At 46.5% G+C, this 2,500-nt stretch overlaps 1 protein-coding gene across 2 annotated transcripts in view; it reads right to left on the reverse strand.

Annotated features, from left to right (window-relative positions):
- The window catches only part of wdr74 (WD repeat domain 74), a 20,643-nt gene extending 20,004 nt beyond the window's left edge, over positions 1 to 639 (reverse strand). For both annotated transcript variants that reach the window (XM_083569457.1, XM_083569456.1), the window contains exons 1-2: positions 591 to 639; positions 140 to 296 (exon numbers count right to left, since the gene is read on the reverse strand). In XM_083569457.1, the coding sequence (XP_083425583.1) occupies positions 140 to 296; positions 591 to 596 (163 nt within the window). In that variant the 5' untranslated portion in view covers positions 597 to 639. The remainder of the gene's footprint in view (positions 1 to 139; positions 297 to 590) is intronic.
- Between the last annotated feature and the right edge of the window lie 1,861 nt (positions 640 to 2,500).

Here is a 2,500-nt window from a genome sequence, read left to right on the forward strand (position 1 = left end):
GTGTGTGTGTGTGTGTGTGTGTGTGTGTGTGAGAGACAGTTAGCACTTGTGGCTAATCATTGCGCTAACAGTTTAAATCCCGTTGTTTTCGAATACGGAAAAACAGACAGACAGACAGACAGACAGAGAGCTCTCTCACCCTTCAGGATGCCAGTCTCGGTTCCGACCCACACTGAACACTGCTGACTCTTTACACACGCCATGATACTCTGCTCCACGCTGTGTGCACGCGCTTTCCGCTCCGACCGGAACTCCAGATCACCGCAAAATAGTTCCGCCTGCATTTTAGTTCCGAACTTAGACAGGCAGACAGACGAGTAGGGAGTTTTGGACTTTTTATGCAAAGGTCGCCACTGACTCAATATTTAGGGACTAACTTACAATTATAAGGAACAATCTTATACATTCTTTATAAGCACTTTATCGATGTCCCCTGTTAAAATCGCTCTACAAATAAAACTGTATTGAATTGATATTAGGTAGTAGATAGAGTGAGTATTATGTGATGTAGTATTTCCACTTGTGCAGAATGAATAATGATGAGATGATGAAGGTTTAATGCACGAGGAGAGGAAACACTTCACACCAACCCGCATTCACTTCTCCAATCACCTGAAACACTGCTGTGCAATACTGAACTGTGTGTGTGTGTGTGTGTGTGTGTGTGTGTGCAGCAGGTGGCGCTCGGCAGTAATATATAAAATTGACTGAGACTAGGGAGACTAGTATTATACACACACACACACACACACACACAAACACTTTCACTACTACCACCCACTGTCTCCTTAATTCCTGATGAAATAATTTATTTATAAACTTTTCCATGTTGTCGTTCGTGTGCGTTGTGTGCGCGCGTGTGTGTGTGTTTGTTTGGCCACAGTTTATCCTTCAGTGTTTTGTCTTGATTTTTATTATTTTTCTTTATTATTTGTATTTTTTTATTTTTTTTTCAAAACCCGGAAAAAACACGTATGGAATTCTGCAGTAAACAAAAACATTAGATTCGACTTTACATACGAATGCTGTTCATAAACTTCATCTCAGCAGTCAACACAGTCATCCCTCAGCACCTGGTTGAGAAGCTGAGCCTACTGGGCCTGAACACCTCCCTCTGCAACTGGATCCTGGACTTCTTGACTGGGAGACCTCAGGGCTGTGTGCTCACTGCTGTTCACTCTGCTGACTTACGACTGTGTAGCAATGCACAGCTCAAATCACATCATCAAGTTCACCAAAGACACGACCGTGGTGGGTCTCATCAGTAAGAACGACGAGTCAACTTACAGAGAGGAGGTGCAACGGTTAACAGCCTGGTGTGGAGCCAACAACCTGTCTCTGAACGTTGACAAAACTAAAGAGATGGTTGTAGACTTCAGGAGAACACAGAGCAACCATTCTCCACTAATTATTGATGGATCCTCAGTGGAAAATGTCAAGAGCACCTAATTCCTTGGTGTTCATCTGGCGGATAACCTCACCTGGTCACTCAACACCAGCTCCATCACCAAGAGCCCAGCAGCGTCTCTACTTTCTGAGAAGGCTGAGGAAAGCCCACCTCCCTCCCCCCATCCTGATCATGTTCTACAGAGGGACCATTGAAAGCATCCTGAGCAGCTGCATCACTGCCTGGTTTGGGAAATGCACCGTCTTGGATCGCAAGACCCTACAGAGGATAGTGAGGACAGCTGAGAAGATCATCAGAGTCTCTCTCCCCTCTATCATGGACATATACACCACACGCTGCATCCGCAAAGCACACAGCATTGTGGAGACCACACACACACAACCTGTCACACACACACACACCCCACACACACCCCTCACACACACAAGCCCCACACACACCTCTCACACACACACACACACACACACACACACACACTTCACACACACACCCCCCACACACACCTCTCACACACACACACAACCCCCCCTTACACACACCGCACACACACACACACACACTCCTCACACACACACCCCTCACACACCTCTCACACACACACACACACACACACACCCCTTACACACACCGCACACGCACACACCCCACACACACACACACACCCCTCGAACACACACCTATCACACACACACTCTCCTCACACACACCCCCCTTACACACCTCTCACACACACACACACACACACACACACACACACACACACACACACACACACACACCCCTTACACACACCACACACACACACACACACACCCCTCATACACTCTCCTCACACACACCTCTCACACACACCCTTCATACACACACACACACACACACACACACACACTGCAATGAGTGTGTTTACATGTACTCTTTGTTCATAGTCTTTATAGTCCTCTTTTGCACAGTACTGTATATTTAGAGTATACAGCAGGTTTACTGGTCGGCGCTCTCTTGTGTTAACTTGTGTTGTGTATTTGTCCAACACTGTCTTGTGTTGTCTGGTTGTTTTTTGTCTGTACGGTTTGCACTCGATGCACTTTATGTAGC

Source organism: Silurus aristotelis (assembly GCF_946808225.1).
Source record: "Silurus aristotelis genome assembly, chromosome: 18".
Lineage (NCBI taxonomy): Eukaryota > Metazoa > Chordata > Actinopteri > Siluriformes > Siluridae > Silurus > Silurus aristotelis.